The 20,430-nt window shown below is 40.8% G+C and overlaps 1 protein-coding gene across 1 annotated transcript in view; it reads right to left on the reverse strand.

Moving 5' to 3' along the window:
• LOC103273039 (astrotactin-2) overlaps positions 1-20,430 on the reverse strand; it is a 358,841-nt gene that overhangs the window by 286,503 nt on the left and 51,908 nt on the right. The window contains exons 3-5 of the mRNA XM_021718790.1: positions 9,901-9,985; positions 9,318-9,392; positions 8,432-8,569 (exon numbers count right to left, since the gene is read on the reverse strand). Coding sequence (XP_021574465.1) covers positions 8,432-8,569; positions 9,318-9,392; positions 9,901-9,985 — 298 coding nt within the window. The remainder of the gene's footprint in view (positions 1-8,431; positions 8,570-9,317; positions 9,393-9,900; positions 9,986-20,430) is intronic.

Below are 20,430 nucleotides of genomic sequence, written 5' to 3' on the forward strand. Positions count from 1 at the left end.
AAAAAAAAAAAAAAAAAAAAAAAGATACAGTGTTAATTTTCTTTCAGATAGAAAATTGAGGCTCAGGGAGTTTGACTTATCCAAGGCCAGCTAGTTAGTGGTGTAGCTAGGACTTGAATCCAGGCAGTTTGGCCCTAAAGTTCACTCTATTCCCTTTGCCTAATACTACTCTCTTCTGTGTTTCAAGCAGGTAAGTAGGTTGCCTACTGAAGTTCTCTTGCTTTTGGGAAAGGAACATTTGTATAATTATTGAGGAAGGGAAAGAGTGGAAGCAGCATGATGGAGTTGAGATTCTACCTAATGAGGGCTGAAGAAGCCAGTTTTATTTCCAGTATCCAAAATGGAAAGGGAAGTGCCCCTTTCGCTTGCCTACCATGCATGCACACACATGTGCACACATACATGTATACTCATTAACAAAATCTGCTGAGATTGTGGAAAGTGAAAAGACAAGATGTCTGAGATTTTCTCACCTCCAATAGGAGAGAGGCATCTTGAATCTCAAATGATATCAAGGTCCTTACCCCAGACTCTGCTTCCTGGAGCTTTCCCAAGTCAGGTGCCCCCATGTAAGACATCAACTGGCTGACCTCCTACTCCTCCCTTCCCCACGCATCCTGCTGCCCTGCCCTTCCCCAGCTTCCGCCATCAATACCTAATGTGACCCAGAGGCAGAAAGCAGACAACCCCTCTTTACACTGCTTCTGTACCATGAACTACATCTTTGAATCACTTGATCACACTGCATCATATGGTCATTCCCTTACCTGTACAACAATTCCTACTACTTTGAAAACTTCCTATTCACTGAGCATCAATTACATATAAGGTACTTCACTAGTAACTTTCTCTCTCTCTCTCTATATATATATATATCTCTCTCATGTGATCCTAACAGCTACCATAAGAGGAAAACACATTATTCTCCACCTTTCTGGTTCTGATACTGAGGCTCAATGAGGTGAACTAACTTGGCTCAGGTAGTTCAGGTAGCAAACTATGGAGCCAGGATTCATATACAGGCCTGAATGATTCCAAAGCCTATTCCTTCTTCTTTCCCCTGGTCTTTCTATTTCTAGAGCCTAGCACAATGTCTATCACACAGGGAAGTACCTGTGTGCGTTGGCTGAGGGTGGCACCTTAAGATGCAAGGTCCTAATCCCACGCCTTGGGAGGCTGAGGTGAGTGGATTGCCTGAGCCCGCGGGTTCGAGACCTGCCTGGGCAACTTGGCGAGACTTCATCTCTACAATAAATCAAAAAATTATCCGGGTGTGGTAGAGCACACCTGTAGTTCCAGCTACTTGGAAGGCTAAGGCGGAAGGATCGCCAGAGCTCAGCAGGTCGAGGCTGTGGTGGCCGGGAGAGGCCACTGCATTCCAGTCTGGGCGACAGAGTGAGACTCCAACTCAAAAAAAAAAAAAGATGCATGGTCTATGTTTCGAGAACCCACTGTATCTGACTAGGGAAACTGGCTGGTCCTGGGCCAGATTTCAATATCTACAGCATTCACACAGGAGCATCTGCTGGGGACCCAGGATGGTGAATATGCCATCCTCAAGTGCTCTAAAGTCTTTGCTGATTCTGCTAGTCCAGGTGTTCCACAGCTGAGAAAAGAGAGAGAAAAGGGGAAAAGATATCATTCATATTCTAACTCTTGTCCTCACTGCATCCTCTGCCATGTTGGCACTCCATTGCAGCCAAACTGAACTGACGTTCCTCCTCAGGCATGCCTCTTCAAGGCCCCCTGCCCTGCCCATGTAAAGATCACCTGTGTTTTTGTTTTTATCCAGTGTCCATTTGCAACCTGTCCTGATTTTTTCCCTCGGGAACTATTCTACCTATAATCTCAGCTCACATGGTTAAGGCCTTCCTCACCCATGCTGGTTTCAGGGGTGAATTGGTGACTCAGGTCTAGAAAATCAGAGCACTTTGTCCCTTTAGGCATTGATCTGGGATATTGGCAAATGGCCCATAACAGGCCAAACAGAGCATCAAAACTTAAATGAGAAACGTGGACTCAAAGTCAGGCTCTTGGTATTCAACTCTGGGTTCTACTACTTACTGGCTGTGTGACTTTAGGCAAGCTAGATAACCTCTCTGTGCCTCAGTTTCCTCATGCATTCAATGGAGCTAATAATGAATGAAAATTAAATGAATTTATGTCCATAAAACACTTGGAAGAGTACCCCGCATAAGGGTGAGCTATTATTGCTGTTACTTGGTGCCAGGACGTTTGCATAAACAATTGGGCAAGAGGTCATCTCTTTACCCTGGCAATGTTAACTGAAGTTGTAAGCCTGGAAAGGTTGGTAAGAGTACACCTGAAAAGAAAAATAGAGTGTGCCAGAGAAAAACAAAGATAAGGGATGAAAAGAAACAGGAATAGTGAGTCCCAACATTTGGAGCTTATAAATCCTCCTGTGCAAAAGTCATAGTCACCCTGCAGTTTCAAGTCTTTATGTCCTTTGTTTTCTGTATAAGTCAGGTGTTCCATTCCTGGTTTGCTACCCAGTGTATTTGTATTCAAACTTTGGTGAACATTAGAATCACCTGAGGAATGGTTAAAGCAGGATGCTGGGCCCACCTCCAAGATATCTGATTTAGTAGGTGTATTAGTTTTCTGCAGCTGCTGCAACAAATTTCCACAAACTGGGGTGGCTTAAAGCAACCAGAAATCTGAAATCAGTAACACTGGGCCAAAATCAAGGTTTTAGTAAAGTGACACTCCTTCTGGAGGCTCTGGGAGGGAAACTTTTCTTTGTATCTTCCAGCTTCTGGTGGCTGCTGGCATTCCGTGGATTGTGGTTGCATCACTCCATTGTCTAACCCCATCTTCATGTTGCTTCTCCTCTGTGTGTGTCAAACCTCCCTCTGTTTCTCTCTTATACGGGCTCTTGTTATGGTATTTTGGGCCTGTCCAGATAGTTCAGGATAATCAGTCTATCTTAAGGGTACCTGATCTCAAACCAGGCAAAGTGGGGACCAAAGGGAGGGCCAAACTTTACCTGTACGATGTCCACTTGTATACCTAATCCTGAATTACACCACACATCTCTAAAATAAAATATAAAATTTTTTAAAGGATTTGCTATGCCGGGCTCAGTGGCTCAGCCTGTAATCCCGTGCCTTTGGGAGGCTGAGGTGAGTGGATTGCCTGAGCCTGCGGGTTCAAGACCCGCCTGGGCAGTGAGACCTCATCTCTATAGTAAATTAAAAAATCAGCCAGGCATGGTAGCGCATGCCTGTAATTCCGGCTACTCGGAAGGCTGAGGCAGAAGGATCACTGGAGCCCAGCAGGTGAGGCTGCGGTGGCCGGGAGTGGCCACTGCACTCCAGTCTGGGCAACCAAGTGAGACTCCAACTCAAAAAAAGAAAAAAAAGATTTGCTATGAATAAAATAATAATATTAATAAAAGATTCTGAATAACAGCTGCAAAGACCCCTTTTCCAAGTAAGGTAACATTTACAGGTTCTAGGGATAAGGATCTGATACCTTTGGGGAGTCATTATCAGTCTGTTGTAGATGGGGTCTGAGAATTTGTGTTTCTAACAAGTTTCCAGGTGATGCTGATGCTACTGGCTCAGGGACCACACTTTGAAAACCAGTGACCTAGTAATTTCCTGCTAACCCTTCAAAATTTGGCACGGAGTTTCTTTCCTCTACAAGGTCTTTCTTTTAATCCTGAGGTGGATTTGACCGCTCCTCCTTTGTATCCTTTCTCTGCCATGAACTTTCCCTGTCTCCTCTTCAGCTGTCACAAAATATGACATTTGTTGTTTGCAATTTTGTTGCATTTAACACACTGAAGGCCCTATCTTATTATTTTTACAGCCTAACATATAGTAGATGCTCAATAAACTCTCAGTTTTTGGAATTGAAAGACCAAAAGAACAAGAAGACATTCTTAAATCTATTCAGAGCTTCCATTGTTCAATGTGAAAACTGTCCCCAAGTGAGCAATGCCAGCTTACATCCTGATATCCCATTATTTTTTCATCATTGTTCAGGAATTAACAGTATTTTATTATTTCATTTTCATTGATTTAGGATCACAGAAAAATGCTGAGGGGCTCCAAAAGCTGGGCTTTGTGGGTGATTATTATTCCAACTATAATAGCTATTCTTACACTTCTCTTGTAAAAAGAACCAGCTCTAGGTGAAATTGTGAAGAAGGCCCAGTGTGTTTTAATAAGTGCTATTTGCCAGATTTCTCTCTCCACAAGTATCTTTTATTCCAGCTCTCAAGTCAGTCACTTGTTCCATGCTCCTTGCTCTGCCATGAGACTCCTGAAAGCAGAGGTGGGCCTTATTCAACTCTGAGTTCCCGCGGTACCTGGCACGGTATTTGGCACACAGGAGGGACCCAGCTAAGGTTTTTAAAATTTTTTTCAAATTTTTTATGCAATTTAGCTAGAGCTTGCTCTTCCACCTGTGTAGCTGGCATCATTAGTGTCTCGGATGCTAAAACCTTATTCCCAGCAGCTTTCTGTGGAACAAGCTGTAGAACAGGAGCTGTCCAGGGGAGAGTTTTCTTCTTTTGCCCTTCAACTTCTCAGACTTGAAAGGCTTCCCTCCCACTTTAGATTCCACACAGCCAAAGCTTATCCATGATTCACAGTTAATTGCCAATGTCCTCTCTCTTGAAAATATTTGCCTAAACCTCTTGATTAGAAATGCCTTCTTTTGCGGGGCACGGTGTATCACACCTGTAATCCCAGCACTTTGGGATGCTGAGGTGGGAGGATTGCTTGAGCCCAGGAGTTTGAGAGCAGCCTGGACAATACCGCAAGACCCCGTCTCTACAAAGTAAAGATAAATGAATACATACCTTTTAAAAAATGTATTTGTTCTTTCTCAACCCCCAAGGAACTCTGTCTACCACACATGTGACCTTGCATTCATTCTGTAAATATGTCTATGTACATAAAGCCACAGACCTCACATACTATAATTTATGTACTCATTTAAGTCTTCCATAAACCCCATGACAAAGGGGTTAATGTGAGCCCTCAACACGAAGTCAATATTAGTTTTGACATGCAGCAAAGATTGGATGCAGCACTTCAGTAAAAGAATGAGAAAAATAATTAAAAGTTAAAGAGAACTAAAATCACTATCCTACAATAACAAACATAATAACTAATATTTCTAGAGAGTTCACCATATGCCATACTCAGTGCTTTACATGTATTGTATCAACTAATTCGCACCACTCCCTCATGCAATATAAATAATCTTCTTTCCTCATGATCCTCAAGGGGAAAAACAACTATAGAAAAGCTCCCACAGCAGCAAACGGTGGCACTAGGATGTGAACTCATGCAGTTCACTTAGGCTCCACAGCCTATACCCTTAGATGAAGAATTTATTTTAAATCAAAATAGAGCATACATAGAGGAAAATGTGCAGCTTGATGAATTTCCACACAGTGAAAATGCCTGGGTAACCACTACCCAGAACAAGAAATCAAACACTATTAGCATGACATAAGCCACCTCATGCTTCTTCAGTCATTGCCCCCTCGGTTACCCAGAGGTAATATCTATCCTTTCTCCTAACAGCATCATCAGTTAGTTTTTGATTTTTACTAATTAGTAAAACTATTATTTGATCTTTATATAAACATATAATATTCTTTAGTTTCTAATCTCCACAGTGCAGTATTATATTTGTAAGATTCCTCCATGGTGCTATATATGGTTATTGTGTTCATTCATATTCATTGTTAATAGTATTCCATTGTATGATTATTCCATAATTTATTTATCTACTTTTTTGTTGATGAACATTTGTGGTGTTTTTCGAGCTCTTTGGCAGCACAGATGAATGCTACTTTTAGTATTTGTATAAGTATCATCTTGGTACTTATATACACGTTTCTGTGAGGCAGACTCTTGGGGTGGGGTCCATGGGTTATAGGGTACGTACATGTCCAACTTTAGTAATACTGTTCAACAAGTTTATATAGTGATCACACTTGTTTATATCCCTACTATAAAATATATAATATATATTAAAGTTCCAGTTGTTTCATATCCCCACCAACATTTGTTATCATTAGTTGTTTCAAATTTAGCCACTCCTGTAAATCACACCTGTACATTCAACTACGAAGTTGTTCTGCCTCCTGTATTACGTGGTCCTACACTTTTCTAAGAATTTATCACAGACTACAAATCAAAGAATCAGCTTGCATTGCATATTTCAGTTTTCCTTTTCAACCCTGCTTTTGTGCTTCCCTTCTGTATCCTTTGACTCTGCTTTTCCACAGTCTTTCCCCTAAGCTCTCACTTGTGATTCCATGGCAGTATTATTGGCTATCTATAATTATGATCTACTATTTATTAAATTTCTAACATTATCATCTGACTGAAACTTATTAATTCTTTAAATACCCATGATATGCTTGCCTGGGCAATGTCATGTCAAACAAGGTTTATTACTGCAGCTTGGAAAACTCAATCTATATAGTGCAGTTTCCTTCAAATGACGATGACTGCAATCTTTCATCCCCTGGTGTAGATCAAGGGTTGACATGTGGTTTCATCACTTACTAGTGAAGGCATCACCTTTATGCCTCAGGTTTGTTTGTTTATTTACATATGTATTTTTGATATGTAAAATAAAACCTTCAAAAGCATCACCTCCTGGAGCTAATGTAAGGATGCAATGAGATAATATTAGTAAATGATCTGGTATATAGAAATAATCAACAGATATGAATTATTATTATTATTAAACTCTGTGAGGAAAGCACCATTATTGTCTCCATTTCGCAAACAAAGAAATGGAAACTTAGAGAAATTGAACTTGTAATCATACAATCCACATTTGATAGAGATGAGATTCTAACCCAGCCTTTTCCAAATCCAGAATGAGTGTTACCATTAGTCAGTCTGGCAGCTGTATCATCTGTATCTTTACTGAAATCATGAATGCAATGTCAACAGGACAGAACTTTCAGGAAAGCTAGTCAAAACCTCCTTTCAGTTGATTTCAGACAAGGTAATTGGGTTTCTATGAGAATGGTCTTTCAACCAGATTATCCTTGCTCCATCTTTAAAATATGCAATGCAGAGAAACCTAGCACATGCTTTACTAAAACCTCATCTACTTCAGTTCTATAAAAAATGGAACTAATGGTAATCTTCCATGATTCTGTGTGTGTGTGTATGTGTGTGTGTGTGACTGAGACAGAGAGAGAGAGAGAGAGCGAGAGCATTTTATTTCCTTAGTTCTTAGTAATTACTGCATCATTTCCTAAGTGTTATCCCTGTATTTATCCTTTTTCACTTTTGGGAACTATTAATAACCTAAAAAAGCATGTTAGGTCATTCCTCTAAGTGAAAGCCAACAAGATGAGGGTAAACACATTGCAAAGTAGGAGAGTTGGTTTCTAATAGCTTTCTAGCAAGATATCATAGTCATGTTGATAACATCTTGATTCAGAATGATCCAAAAGCAGCTATGGAGTGGTTGAGTAACAGTAACTGGAAGTTAGGTGGACCATGTTTTAATTCTAGTTCATGAGCCAATAAGCTCTGTGCAAGCCAGTTTTAGAATTAAATCTAGAGTCCATTTTTGGTAACATCAAAATTTCTAGAACGCTTCCCCTAATCAAATTTTGGGAAAAATAAACTCTACACTTAGAAAGGTCCAGAATAGTGCTAGGATCCAACTTAAGATCACTGACTTAATTAAATCAATAAACATTTAGTAGATGTCCAATATCCAATACGTAATAGGAAATGGAGATTAAAAGGCTAAATAAGTTATTATCCTTGACCTTGAGAAGTACACCACATAATGGAACAGAATTATATGGAAGCAACTAATTAGTACGCAGTGGAGTAAGTCTATAATAAAGTTAGCTACAAGGTGCAAGATATGAAAGAAGAAATGCAGTCTTCATCTTTTTATGAGTAACAAACAAAGAGCTTTGACCTGGTCATTTAAAATCCATGGATTATAGACTCAAACCAGGAGAAGTAGGGACCAAAGGGAGGCCCAAACTTTACTTGCATGAAATCTTGAATTGCACCCCACATCTTTAAAATAGGACAAAATTTTTTTTTTTAATCCATGGATTGGTCCAAAGTCCATTCCTAATACCAAAGTCATAATATAGAGCTTCCCATTCTCCAAACTTTTGCCTTTGTGACTTTCCAGTATACTGTTAAGTAATGATAAGATCATTAATGATCCAATGAGTCAGATAATGTATTAGCATCTCTAACGTTTAACATAAGTACAAAACTGATGGAGTACATTTTTAGGAGCATGGCGTATTCTTTAAGTCAACTAGTTAGCTTCATATATCAACAATATGGAGAACACTCCTTCTCAGGAGTTTCTGTGATCTTAAAACAGAAGGACTTCAGGGCTTCCAGAAGTCCTTTTTACAAGGTACTGGAGACGACTTCCCTACCTGACATCTGCAGGGTCTTCTGTGACAAGTACATCGGTCTTGCAACTGGCCAGGGGATTGATGGACAGCTCCACCGGCGGAACCACAAAACTTTTGCTGACAGGAAGCCAGAGGCCTTGGCCCAAGCTGAAAGTAGACCTGTAATGTAAGAGTTTCCATTGGGGAACTCCCTGGGAAGCAGAGAGCAAATAGAAAAAGGGGCCCTTGTTCCCATCCCTTTTAGGACATTTTCTGACTTTTCCACCCGAGTGAGTCCCCTCAATGTTGGCACATTGTTGGCTAACTTTATCTAGACTTGAATGATCATTTCTTAAATCTGTTAATCATTTAGTCCCATGCATTATTTTGTATTTCTAGTTTTCCTGAGCAAACAGTGGACTTTATGAAGACAGGGACTATTTCAGTTGTGCTTTCCCAGCAGTCCTGGTATCCAGCAGGAGTTTCATAAGAGACTGCTAAGTCAGCAGGGGTAATCTGGCACAAAGGTTAAGAACATGAACTCTGAATTTATATGAACCAAAATCTGATTTTCAGTTCTGCCACTTAATTTACTGTATGTCTTTATCTGCCTAAGTATTGAAGTGTCACACGATATTTCATGGAGGCAAGAAGAGGTTCTATGGCTACAGAATATTTGTAAACCACTGGACTAGCTAATTAGTAATGTCTCCTCCAGATCAAGTATCTGAGTCTGTAAGTCTAGATGCCATGCAAATGGGAATTAGGTTCCATAGCAACCTGGGCTTTAGTGCCAATGAGAGTTATCTTGTACTCAATGTAGCCCAGAGGTGCACAATCTTGATAGTCTGTGGATGTATGACCACACCTTCCTGTTAGACTTTTCTCCATTTCCCAGAATTATAACCCAACAAGACTGTCAACTCACCTGAGAATCTTTTCGGGGGCTTGCTCCCCTGTCACCAGATCATAGCCCCTCTCAAGTGTTGTATAAGGCCAAGGCCTATGGGAAGAAGAAAAGGGGAGAGGAGATGATAGTCAGAAGTGGGTGGAATTTACATGTGGGCACTACTCAAGAGTAGCTTTACAAATAACCAGATTCCACAGAAGTAATTATTGGGCAAGACTGTTTACATCATAAAATTATGTCTTCAATTTACAGAAGGAGCCAATACTTTTATATGGTATATATGTCCATGTAGGAGTCTATGTACTATGATTTTCGTTTTTTTGTCAGTCCACTTAAGGAAGTGTTCATTGATTGTTTTTTGTTTAAGCAGGTGACTTAAACATCAGCCTTTGTTCTCTAGAAGACCCATCAATGATGTACCTTTAATACTAAAATGTGATTCAGTAGACAAGGAAATTCTTCTCCCATTGAATTTTACAGAAATACAATTGTTGCAGAGAAGTGCTTTCTGTGTGGAGATGCTTGGAGCCTCTGGTAACAAAACAGAGTAGGTAGGGCTAGGTCCTCTACTGTTCCAGTCTTAATGTCCTTCGCTACTCACCCTTCACTCTGTCCCCAGTCACTACGCATACAGAGGTGTTTGTGAATGGGGTCAGGGACGTAGCCTTCGTGACAGCTGCACTCTCCTGTAAGCAAAAAGAAAAAGAGTCTTGTCATATAGGGATTCCCTAAACAGGCTTTCCCCTAGTTTCTTTGTTTTCCTGGTAAATAAAGTAAGCTGCCTAGTATTTTAAAAAGTCATGTGGAAAGAGGGTATCCTCATCCATCGACCACTATGAGTTTGTTCATTTATTCATTCACTTATCTATTCATTCAACAAGACTGGCCACACTCTGCCAGGCTCTCAGCTTGGCACTGAAGGTACAGAGGTAAGTCAAAGTTGCAACCCAATCTCTGAAGGAGCTTGCAACTTAAAACAGGAAAATAGGAAGTGACCAGGTGCTATAAATGAAGGTCTTATTTTTAAATATATAAATTATGATAAAGTACATTTACTCCAAAAGTACACTTAAAAATTTGAATTCTCTCCACCCGAATAAATAGGACTGTACCATTTATAGACCCCAAATTAAATGCCATCTTCTTCAAGAAACCTTTGATTTCCCCTCTTAAAAAATCATTTTTACCTGTAGCTTCTTGTTTTATTTCATTTTGGGTTTTGGTTTTTAAATTAGTTTCCCTCTCCTATCCTTCCTTCTCCTGACATCTTGTTTCTTGTTCTCTTTGTTCCTTTTCTCTCCTCTTGTTTTTGTCCCACTCTTCCCATCCATCCATTCATGCATCCACCTATCCATCCATCCATCTTTTTCCCCCTGGCCATGCCTTAAGCCGGGTTGCATGAATGCTTGTTACCATTTCACACTGCCTTAAGTATATTCTCCCATTGGCCAAGTCCATTTCAGTTGGCCAGTACATGTCCCATTTCCTAGTATATTTTCAGTGTTCAGAATCCTAGAAAGGTTTTTAGAAGCTTTCTATCCTACTTCTTGTTGTTATCACTTCTGCTCTACTGCATGTTTCATAAGATAGGAAATTTTTTTTAAACAATGAGTTATCGGCTTTTTTCCTAAGGTGTATTTGTGGAATGATCACAGATGTTTTTCCCAAAATAGATTCTATTAAAAAAATAAGTTTAGGAAATATATACCATTCCTTAGAACTAGTGCAGTGTAATTCTACATGAGGGTGATATATACACAACTTTCTCCAAACTTATTTCACCTTGGGAGCACGCTTGTGGAATGACTCATAAGACTGGCATTCTGTGAAACACACCTTGGGAAATGCTGGTATGAACTGACCTGGTTTAGCCTACTTTCTAGAATAGAGATTGTGCTCAACAATTAGTTGAATGAATAATTCACTATCTATTATGGTTCTGGTAATTTTCCAGGCATTGTTGTTGGCTGACTTGTCTTCTTTCTCATCTTCTGGTGATCACATTCATATACACTCACACACACAGAAGAACCTGCAACTTTTTAATCTTATAGTGATTCTGATTGTCCTGATTCAAGAGTTTTCAAATTGTATCCATGGAAATGTACTGTTCAATAAGGAGATTTAGGGACTATGCAAATTTTACATTTTAATTTTTCTTTAAAATTTTTAGTTTTTAAAAATAAAAAAAGGAGAAATAAACATTCAGATGCCACATGCCAGAATTTAGGATACTAGAGAACATCGATTGTCAGGTAAGCTTATTTTGCACAGACTCCAGGAAAAAAACAAATTGTCTCCTATTGTCTTTGTTTAATTGAAAAGGATACTGAAAATAAGTTGAGGTGCCAATAAGTTTATGCTATTTGCAACTACATATCTTGTGAATCAGGATTTTCTTAACCTTGTGCAACCAAAACAAAATATAGTAGTGAATAGGACATAGGGCTAACAGAGGTTCTACAACTTTACCCATTATTCCTGCTTTCACCTGTTTGTATTCATCAAATCACCTTACTCTTTTCACTAATGAAATGTTACACATTTGACCTTATATGAAGAATTCCGAAAGTTTAGAAAACACTCTATCTTGTTTTATACATTGTACTGTTGCTTAATCTTTGTACTCCAAGCACCAAGTTAAGAATTTAACAATTAACCTGGGCGTCACAAATTTTAGTTGAACTAAAATGGTAGTAGGACAGAATATGCAGTGAAGGACAGGTCAGAGATAGTATTCAAGATAGCTGAAATAAGGGTGTTCTTCTTGTTATTGTAGGAAGACACAAAGAAAGACAGAAGAGATGTACCTTTCCTCTTCTCTGCCTATCTGGAGGGGATTACTCACAAGCAGGAATACACTCTGTACCCCTTCCTTTTGTTATCATGAGTGGGAGTGCTGTAAGACTGTGCAGCCTAGTGGAAGGACTGTTACCAGAGGTAAGGGAAATGGAGGGAAGAGGCTGAGAGTCTTGAATCTGGATGGGAATAATTTACCAAAGGGGGAGGGGTATGAGCCACTAATGATATGTTAAAATGCAACAGTCCATTCATGAAATATTCACCACTTTAAACATGTCTAATATTAAAGATTAAAAGTCCTGGGATTTGTCCTCGAGACTCCCAGGACTGATTTATGATCTGCCACAAGTCACAGGCCTCATGATTCATAATGGGAGAGGTAAAATGGTTACCTCTGGCAAAAAAACAGGAAGTCAGGCTAAGGTAGGAAAGGAGGGGTGAGCAAGGAGAGTCTCTATTCTTTATGGAAAGGGTCTTCATCTTCTCTTCTCTAGGCAAAACTGAGGTTTCTATACCTCCTATCAGTGACTTTGCAGGAAATAGCACAGTTCACTTTTTTCCCTTTTCTCTCTTTTTAGGAATATTGGTGAGAATGAGAAATCTATTCAGAAAAAGGGTACTGTTATATTTTTTCTTTCATCCTTGTGTGCTTACTTGCCAAGTTTTCCCTGACTCAGAATGGATTATTAACTACTGACACTCATACACAATGAATGTGTATTTTGCAATTAAGAGACATCCACCCTGGGAGGACAGGAATTAGGCAGAGGGAAAAGCCCATGAGTACTGACAGCAGACAGACCTGGTCCTAACCTCATGTTCTCTCTCCTAGTTGTGTGGCCCTGGAGAAGTCACGTTTCTTGGTTTCAGTGTTCTCATCTATAGAATAGGAATGATAGTGACGTCTATCTCACAGAGTTGATGTAAGAACAAATTGACATAGTGAAGAGCAAAACCCGTGGATCAGGTAGACAATGAGTTGATGGTCAATAAATAAGTGTCCTCCCCTTTTCCTTTAATTCCAAGATGACTGCTGGGTTCTGGTATATGGTCACTCGTTAATTCTAGAGATACAAATAACTACCTCCTCTCTGGACCTTAGTTTCCCTATCTGCAAAATAGAAGGTTGTAGTAATAGATAGTTCATCAATTCTGAGCACTAAGAGTCAGCTGTTTGCATTGCTTTTCCAAATTTCTAACTTCTGCTCTCCAGCCACTGTTTTAGTGTTTGATCACTCTTAGCAGTGAGCTGGGTGTCTCTGGCAAGATCTCCATCAGTGCCATGGCTATTGGTTTTATTGACTCCTGTTTCCTATTTTGCTAGCTCAGCCTACTCTCCACTATTTGCAATCAAGTATTTCCTTCTTGCAAGATGAAAAGTCTCTGACAGTCAGAGCTGAGGGTTATTAACCTCTTCCCTGGGAGAGTCCTTTCTTCAACTCTGCCTCTGCACACCCAGGGCAGCCAGGCCTTCAAAGAATATGTCAGTATGCTAAGTGTGGATGCCTGTGTGCCTTTGTCCCTATCACTACTATAGAAGTTCTTTAATGGTATGTATTGAACACATCTTGCCCATCATTGTATTCTAGCACCCTGCTATAGGGCAGGGATTCAGTAGATAAATGTTAAATGAATTAAGGGCTATAGTTCACAGTAGTAGCACCTATGCCAATGAGATTGGGAAATACTTTGTACTTGCCTATTCCACACGAAACTGGAAATTTCTTGATTGCAGAAACCTTTTCTCAATCATCTTGTATCCCAATAATTAGTATAGTTGTCTGATAAAGAGCAGGCAATTCATTTGTTGAATGAATGCATGAATTAGTGAATTCATAAATATTTGTGATTGCCATGAATTCAGGCTGAGTTCACTTAGAATAATAATGATTCTTCTAAGAAGTGGAAGAAACTTTCTTACATCTAAGACAGATATTTGCCAAGGAGACAAAGAGTGTAAACACAAGTGTTGACAAAATGTCTAAAATAGAATTCTATTTCACATCAGAGAAGAAGAGGTTCTTAAAGATCTTCCCAGTTTCATTTTTCAGAAGGGGAAACTCAAGCTCTGAGAAAAAAGGGATTTGGTCAAATCACTAGCCTAGCCTCTGGGCTAATCAGAATTAACACCCAAGACTTTTGGCCAACACCCCAGTTTCTTTTTGGCTGCACTGGTGGTGTCAATACTTCGGTGCACCCTGAAACCTTTTTAAGCAATTATTTTTGTACTCTAACATTTCTGTGTTTCCTAAAATGAGTCTATTACATTTGTTAACAGGTATTATAAAAAGTAAAATGATTTGAAATATCCTTAAGCACATTAAAAACATACATTTATATGTGGTTAATAATGGAGACCTAAAAAAAGAGTTTACTCTCTTCATTAAAGTGGTTCTCATAAGATAATTCAATTAGGTGAATTTCTATCTGGCTAGTTACTAGAACTCTGTGTTATCAGCTATAGATGAGTTGCTTGGTTTTAAATATCTCCTTTTTGTGTCTCCTAGCTCTCATTTGTCGAGTTCTTATTCTATGGTACATGCATTTTCATTTCACAAAGTCTTGAGTAAAAACAACAGAACCCCTTGATCATGAACATTCTGAGTTTATCTTGCATGTTGTTCTTTCAAGTCACTTCAAAATGGATAATGCCTTCTTGTAAATCACATAAGACCAGTGGGTTGGCGAAATGGTTCAGAGCACAGGACTTGAAATCATCTTGTGCTGCATTCAAGTCCTGGATCTGTCACTTAAAGTTTGTTAAGAACCAGATCAAGTTGTTTCCTTTCTCTGAGCATATCTCCTTAGCTGTAATGAAGCTGATATCATGTATCTACTGGAAGGATCAAGTGGTGGATTTGAAAAATCTTCAGCAGCGTCTTTGTTGCATTTCTTCCTACTGAAAATATAATAGCTGTTTGAGTTCTTATTTTTCCTGGGTAGGAGGGGCCCGTTTCAGTATCTTGTGGAAGGAAAAGATGCTTAAAATGAAGGATTGTCTTAACTCAAGGTATTCCCTTTGCAAAGCCAAAGGGACCACAGTTTCTTTATCTGTAAATCTGAAACAGTTTAAATGAGACCTCCCCCAGTGCTGTGTGTAATTCCAGAACTACTAACACCCGTTACCTTTGTCGATAGTATGGGAACAGGCTAGGTATAAGCCAGAGGCCACTGCCTTCTCTGTGCCCACAGCTCAGAGGTGCTCATGGCCTGCCCATGTGAGTGCAAAGACTCCTTCCCAAGCTGTCCTGGCTGTCTGGCCCTCCTCCCCCAATCCTGTCATCATCTTATGATTCCATTTTCACTTGCTTGTAATTCAGTCATCCCTTATCATCACAGTCCAAGGATGCTGCCTGCTGTTCAATTTCTTATTTACTCTTCTTGTCACTGTGGCTTGGAAAGACATCTCTGTGGGCCCTCAGAGCAATAAGGACAGCATCCTTCCTTGTTCTGATTCCAAATGGGTTGCCTTGGGCCTCTTTGCCTGTGTCACTGGAGACCAGCTCAGGCATGGATGGGGAAGTCCTGGATTGGGCATAACACTATGAGGGTCTGCATTGTGCTGGGAGTGGTAGAAGGCACTTGATATATATCATCACATGTTACAACTATGACTAGTACCAGGAGGAGGATACAAATGTCCTGGCTGTACACTAAGGAAACTAAAACTCAGACTTAACTAGTTGCTTGCCCAGCGTCATATGGTCAGGTCTCTAAAGGTCATGCTCTCTTATACATCAAAATCATAACAATAATAAACATAACCACAAGGACAATGGCAAGGAGAACTGCCTTTAATTTGATAGTGACCATGTGCTAGATACTGAGGGTCATGTCCTTGCAGTAGTATTACGCATTCACGTCTTTGCCGTGGCCGATTGCAGAAAGAGTGAACTTTCTTCCCTGCTCTTTGCTTTCATGCTTGGCATATGACTTACTTTGGCCAATGGATGCTGGCAGATATGATGTAAATCAAGGTGTGCAATGTGTTTGTGCGACTGGGCTTCCTCTTTTACACCTCCACCTCTTGCCATGAGAACAACAACAACAAAAAATCCCCAGGCAGTTGCTGGTCCATGGAGGATGGAAGACATGTAGAACAGATCTGGATTCAGCCTGAGCTTACAACCAAGGGCAGCTGAGTCCTTCTAGATCAGTTCACCAAGATGTATGACAAAGTAGGAAGAAATTATTATAGTTATTGACAAAAAAAATTGGTTGTTATAAAGCATTATTGTGGCAAAAGATTCTGATGTACTTCAAACCGGTATGTCCCGATCTCTGTAATGATGACACTTTCTTTCCAAACTGGAAAATTTAGAAAAATCTCTAACTGGGCCCTATAATTCAGCATCCAAATTATATCTGAATCCCACTTGCTGTACCTATTTATGTCACTCAGAGCCATTCCTTCCCATGTCTCTTCACTGCCATTGCCCTGGTTCAGGCCTTCAGCATTGTCTATGTGTGGTATTGACACTAATGACCCTATTGTCAGTGACTCTCCCTTTCACCTGGTCTGACTGTTGGCCAGGCATATTGTCAAAGAACAGCTGTACTGTGGACCCATGGCTAGTCTTCATAACTCTCATGGCTTCCATTTGCTTTAGGGTAGAGTTCTTATTTCCTGTCCTAACATTCAAAGCTTCATGACTGGCCCAAGCCAATCTTTTCAACCTTATCAATCACTCTACCTCTGTGACTTTCCTACTCAAATTTTCTAATCCATATCAATTAGAACAGGGTCAATAAGGATCCACCTGCATACCCTGGGTAGACTCTTGCATCAGGTCTGCCCTGTTCCCACTCTATAAGAAAAGCAGAACCTGAGCACTGGAGAGAGATGAAGTCGATGCAGGAGAGATCAGAGTAGGAAGGAGAGAAGGCAAGAGCAAATTAAGAGGCAAAATGATTATTTAGTAAAGAAATGAGGTAATTTGGCCATTTTGAGTATAAGTAGTACCATCAGGGATAGATTTTACTACTCTGAACCCCTCTGAAAATCACTCCACCTTTCTAGCTCTCAGTATTCCTGCATGCAAAATGAGTAGATAGTACTCAGAGATCCCAAAATACCCTTTCAAATCTCGTTCAAGTTCCAGTTCTTGATTCTTTCTCTAACATGCTCTGGTCTTGTTTCTTGAAATCAGAATCTCTCTGGTGATTGAAGAAACAAAATAAATTTGGGAATTTGGGGGATAGAAGCTTGGGAGGCAGAGCAATATAATTGGAGTGAAATAAAAATAGGATATAATTTGAAGCTATCTGAAATGAGGAGGATTCTTTAGAATTCTACTCAGCCAAATATGCTGTGTGACCTAGGGCAGGTCCTCTCCCTCTCTGGGACTTAGTTTCTCTATCTGTACAGTGAGGAGGTTGGTCTTGACATCTGAGTAATCTTGCTAGGGTGTCCCTGATGCCCCTTCTTTCCTTACACTGCTGGTGTGAGATCCTCCAGCCTTGTTTTTTCCAAAGCACTTGGGACAAACTTGGATGCCTGCGTTTTAGCTGCGGGCCCTTCATTGTCATTCATCAGCATGCCTCTGAGAGCACAAAGAAAAAATAATCAGAGGCCTAAAGGTTCTGGCGGCAAGGGCTGGTGATTGGGTCTGATAGAGATTAAAGTCCTTAATCAAGGCTACATGAGGACTAATTGGCATTGGCTCAGCGCGTGCGAGCAGCCCGTGTGGGGCAGCCAGGCTGCTGAGTGGCTGCCAGTCAGGCCAGATGAGGGCCCCTGCTCCAGGGTCTCAACCAGGGCAACCCCTGTTCACTGGCCCCATTTCCTTTCTTTCTAGTCTCCTCCACTTCTGAGTGCACCACACACATGATTATCTTTCAGTCATGTCTAGGAGAAAAGCATGTGGAAAAGAGCTTCCCTCAAAATCATGGCTGACTGAGGATAGAGTGGTGTGAAGAAATCTCACTAACAGCCTGGAACAGATACAGAGCAGGCAATTCCAACAATCCAGTAGGATCTGGTGCCAGTTGGTGAAGATAAGATGCTTAACATGGATGCACAGAGTTGGACGCACTGGCAAGAGGCTGCCCTCTCCCTGCCCTCGCATCCCAGAATTCTGCATCCTCTAAGTTTCTCAGACACACTTGAAAGGGATGGGAGCTGAGGGACAGCCTGATGAGGGGAAAGGGCATTGGCCTGGCAACCAAGACCATCTGAGGCTGAATCTTCCATCTACTATCTACAGACTGTGTGGCCTGGATCAAGCAGTGCCTCTCCGGGCCTCGTCAGAAATGGGCAACTTAAACCCAGTTTTTAAAATTGTCACAAGGATTGCAGAAAACATATTAAAAACAGTTACCACATCGCCAGACAAGTGGGCAGCACTTGGTATGTGATAATGTTGTGATCATTATTGCTGCCAGCACTGCTATCCTTGCTGTGCTGTTGTCCAGGCTGGGCCCTTAGTCATGCTTCCCCTCTGATTTGGTGCCCTTGCCCCTCCTAGCTACAGTTCCCCTTCTGGACTTCCTGCTATGTTAGTTCCTTTCTTTCTCTTTGCCACAGCGTTCATCTCTGGTCCAGATCTTACTGCTTCAGACCACTCTCTGCACAATTCCTCTGTACCTGGCACAGGGAAGATGGGGGGGGGGGTGTCCATTCCATTTTCTGCCTTCAAGCAGCTGGCATAGGAGTAGGAAGACTGAGAGGAAAAGACAACACTGGGAGAAGAGTGTGTGCAAAGCTGTAGGAGCCAGAGAAAAGAGTGAAGAGCTCTGCCCTATGGTCAGAAGCCCACCAGTAATAATATCAAGAGGAAAAACAAAGGGATAACCAGCTGCCAGCCAGTGTGGGAAGTTCTTCATTTAATGTTAACTCGTGTGATCCTCACTACAACACTACAAGGTAGGTTCTGTTATTAACCCATCTGTTACTGTCTCCTGACAGGAGATAGAGGTCAAGCAAGGTTAAGTCACTTGCTTGCCTAAGGTCACAAAGCTAAGTGTGGACTAAAATCCACCAGCCCAGCTCCAGAGATGGTGCTGCTGCCCCCAGGTTGCACTGCCTCCTCTCCAGGAGAGGTAAGAGTTCCAAGCAGAAGGAATAGCTGGTACAAAGGCAGGCCACAGTGCAAATGGGGAAATGGCGGGCACTTTTGTTTTGCTGGAACAGCAGGGAACACCAGAGCCAGAAGACTTAATGGGCACTGAGGAATACTACCCTAGTTCTGCAGGTGAGGAGAGACAGCCCCTGGAAACTCTCACATCCCCTCTGCAAAAATGCAGCAGTCCCCTCCCTATCCACATGGGATATGTTCAAGACCCCTGTGGATGCCTGAAGCTACAACTCATACTGAACCCTGTATATACTATTTTTTAAAATACACACGTACCTAAAGTTTAAATTATAAATTAAGGACAGTACGAAACTAACAACAATAACTAATAATAAAATAGTATTGTAATTTGAGATCATTATTAAGTAAAATAAGGGTTACTTGGACGTAAGCACTGTGCCACCATGACAGTCATGCTGATAACTGAAATGGATACTAAGTGACTAACCAGTGGTAGTATACAAAGTGTACATGCAACTGGACAAAGGGATGATACACACCCTGGCAGGATAAAGTATATTCATACTTGTTTGTTTGTTTTTTGTTGTTGTTGTTTGGTTGTGTGGGATCTCATAATACTATTCAGAATAGTACACAACTTAAAACTTAGAAATGGTTTATTTCTGGAACTTTCCTTTTAATAATTTTCAGGCTGCAGTTGACCACAAATACCATGGAAAGTGAAACTGTGGATAAAGTGGAACCACTGCAGTAATTTCCAAATGCAGAATTCAAGATATGAATGGAGAGAGGCAGTTTAAAGTAGAGAATGACTAGAGTCAGAACAAGATTAGAACTATGCACTTGTGAGTCAGTGGCTCCGTGTTCTTGTAAGACTTTTAAAGTTCTAGTTTTCCACCCAGACTCAGCTTCCTCATTTCTTTTTTTTTTTTTCTTTTTTTGGAGTTGGAGTCTCACTCTGTCACCCCAACTGGAGCACAGTGGCACGCTCCTGGCCACCATAGCCTCGACTGGCTGGGCTCCGGAAATCCTTCTGCCTCAGCCTTCCAAGTAGCCGGAACTACAGGCACGATTTTCTACCATGTCTGGCTTATTTATTTATTTATTTATTGTAGAGATGAGGTCTCACCAAGTGGCCCGGGCGGGTCTCGAACCTGGGGTTAAGGCAGTCCACTCACCTCGGCCTCCCAAAGCTCTGGGATTACAATCTGAGCCTCTGAGCCTGGACAGCTTCCTCATTTCTAAACTAATCACACCAACCCTTCTCACTGAACAACATGAACAATGCTCAA

The sequence above is a fragment of the Carlito syrichta genome, unplaced genomic scaffold (assembly GCF_000164805.1).
Source record: "Carlito syrichta isolate Samal-C Ts95f unplaced genomic scaffold, Tarsius_syrichta-2.0.1 Scaffold313459, whole genome shotgun sequence".
Classification (NCBI taxonomy): Eukaryota; Metazoa; Chordata; class Mammalia; order Primates; family Tarsiidae; genus Carlito; species Carlito syrichta.